Source organism: Nansenia antarctica, assembly GCF_963989245.1.
Source record: "Nansenia antarctica genome assembly, chromosome: 10".
Taxonomy (NCBI): domain Eukaryota; kingdom Metazoa; phylum Chordata; class Actinopteri; order Argentiniformes; family Microstomatidae; genus Nansenia; species Nansenia antarctica.
The window spans coordinates 16,644,389-16,646,888 of record NC_137680.1 but is presented as its reverse complement, the minus strand read 5'-3'; the positions used below and the strand labels follow the sequence as shown (position 1 = coordinate 16,646,888).

At 51.7% G+C, this 2,500-nt stretch overlaps 1 protein-coding gene across 1 annotated transcript in view; it reads left to right on the top strand.

The window, feature by feature from the left end:
* The window catches only part of rbms3 (RNA binding motif, single stranded interacting protein), a gene marked incomplete at its 5' end in the record, with an annotated part of 76,220 nt that overhangs the window by 63,486 nt on the left and 10,234 nt on the right, over window positions 1–2,500 (top strand). Inside the window, one exon of the mRNA XM_080540732.1 lies at window positions 1,315–1,411. Coding sequence (XP_080396858.1) covers window positions 1,315–1,411 — 97 coding nt within the window. The remainder of the gene's footprint in view (window positions 1–1,314; window positions 1,412–2,500) is intronic.

The following is a 2,500-nucleotide window of genomic DNA, read 5'->3' as shown; positions in this document are numbered from 1 at the left end:
TTTCCTAATAGCCTACATGAATAACCTTCCAGCTGTCTGCGTGCTCTCCTTGCAATTTCTATACACACTGTCATTAAAAATACAATAATCACACAGAGAGCTATATCGAACAAGCGCCCTTCGAACCATTCGTCTAATTAGATTTGCAGTCATATTTGGATAGCAGTGGGGGGGTTTTCGGGTTGTTATAGAGACAGGTTAGCTAGAGGATGTAGGCTCTGTGGTACGTATATAGGGTCTGACTCCCCTCCTGTCTCCCCCCCTCTCTCCCCCCTCCCCCCCCCCTCTCACCCCAGCTCCATTACTCACCCGATCGATACGGCATAGCAACAAGCCGACTCGATGAAACATGTCCGCTCTAGGTACACAGTATGATAAATAAAGATCTGCTGGAGAATTCCACTGCGGGAATAGAGAACAGATAAAAATACCTTCACACAGGCCTCTCTCTCTGTAGTACTCTCTTTTTTACAAACACACTATGACAGACACTCACAAAGACAGGCTTCACAGATACAGAATAGATAAAGACCCCACGCACACACGCACACACGTAGGCACGCATGCTAACACACGGGACAGATAGACAGACAGGCACACACACGTATGTGTGGATAGATAGACACATCACAGGGAGGCCAGGCAGCAGGAATGTGCGTTAAATGATTCATAGTATCCCCCCACACACACACACACACACACACACACTCCTCTCCTCTCCTCTTACTCTTCTACTCTCCCTTCCCTCCTCTTTCCTCTCCCTTCTCCTCCTCCCTCTCTCCTCCTCCTCTCCTTCTCCTCCTCCTCTCTTCCCTCCCTCCCTCCCTCCCTCCCTCCCCCCACCCAGGCCAGTTTAATGGTGTGAAGAATCATGGGAGCAGGAGACTGTCAGTCCCTATCTGTCTGGGCTAATAGCACGGCTCTGGCTGAATGTACTGGCAAATGGGTGCACACTGGAAACGCACACACACACACACACACACACACTCACACTCACACACACAGAAGAAGAAGAAGAAGAAGAAGAACCACCAGACCCTCGCTCCCTGTGTGTGTGAGGGGACCCAGATGTGATGGAGCGTCTCCCCCATGTCACGCAATTTCACTCATCAGACCGCGTCAGTCAGACCGTGTCAGTCAGACCGTGTCAGTCATCGGGGTGGCGTGTGTCACCGTCGCCACGGCAACGTGGCCTCAGCGCGACCCGGTCTGTCACCAGGTGCTGGCTCCTGTCCGTGTGACATTCTGACACTGAAGAAAACACTTCTCTTCTCCTCCCCGCCCCCTCCCTCCCTCCCTCCCTCCCTCCCATAGGTTCTACTCCTCGCCATACAGCATCTCCACCAATCGGATGATCGCGCAGACGTCCATCACGCCCTTCATCGCCGCCTCTCCTGTCTCTACGTATCAGGTGGGTGTGGAGAAGGAGGGAGGGGGGGGGGGGAGGGAGGGAGGGAGGGAGGGGTCTCTCAGCTCAGGCACGGGATGAGTCCTTCACACACGCATGAACACACACGCACAGGCACTGGCAGATATATACACACACACACTCACTCATTCACTTACTCTCTCACATACACACTCTTACACACACACACATACACACACACACACACACACACACACATACACATACATTGCCTCACTCTCTCTCTCTCAAACAAGCACACACATGCACACACATATTGCACACACACAAACACACATTATACTGTACATATTCTGCTTAAGCAGGCTTTCGGAGGAGTTGACTTAAGCTTCCACACTTCAAACACGGAGAAAGCAGAGGGTTGTCGTCCCTCCGAGGGCGTTCTGACTGGAGAACATACAGACTGAAACACCGCTGAGGACTAATCCTCACACGGTATCTCAGCACGCCTTCATGAGAACACACACACGCACACGCACACACACACACACACACACACACACACACACAGAGTGCAGAGCAGGGTTACGGCCCGGGTAGAATCACATTTTTTCATGGTCTACCCATGGCCGAAGACTCGAATTTGGAACAGCTGTTATTCCAAGCCTATGGTTAACGCCTCCCCAAAAGAATGAATATTGCAACAGTTGTGATATTTATAACAGGAGAAACAGGCAATCCAGAGAAGGTAGGAGATGATGGAGGAGATGCGGCAGACGTGTCCCTCCCAGACATTGAGAGAATGGACAAGACGCCTTGTTTACCTTTTCTTTGGGTTAAAGGAGAGAAGGCATGAATATTTCAGGAGCAGGAGAAAGGCGAGAGTGTGTGTTTACTCGAACGACTATGGGGGCGGAGTGGTGGGAGAGAGATGGAGGGATGGAGTGGTCCTGCTGTAGCGAGACTGTGGTCGACGGATGGAGGGATGAATGGAGGGGTAAACGTCAACTGAGTCCTGAGGAGCTGTGTTAGAGAGATGGAGGGATGGAGAGAGAGACGGAGGGTACCTGAGTCCTGCTGTGGTAGAGGGATGGAGGGATGGATGGAGAAGTAAAGGTCATCTGAGTCCTG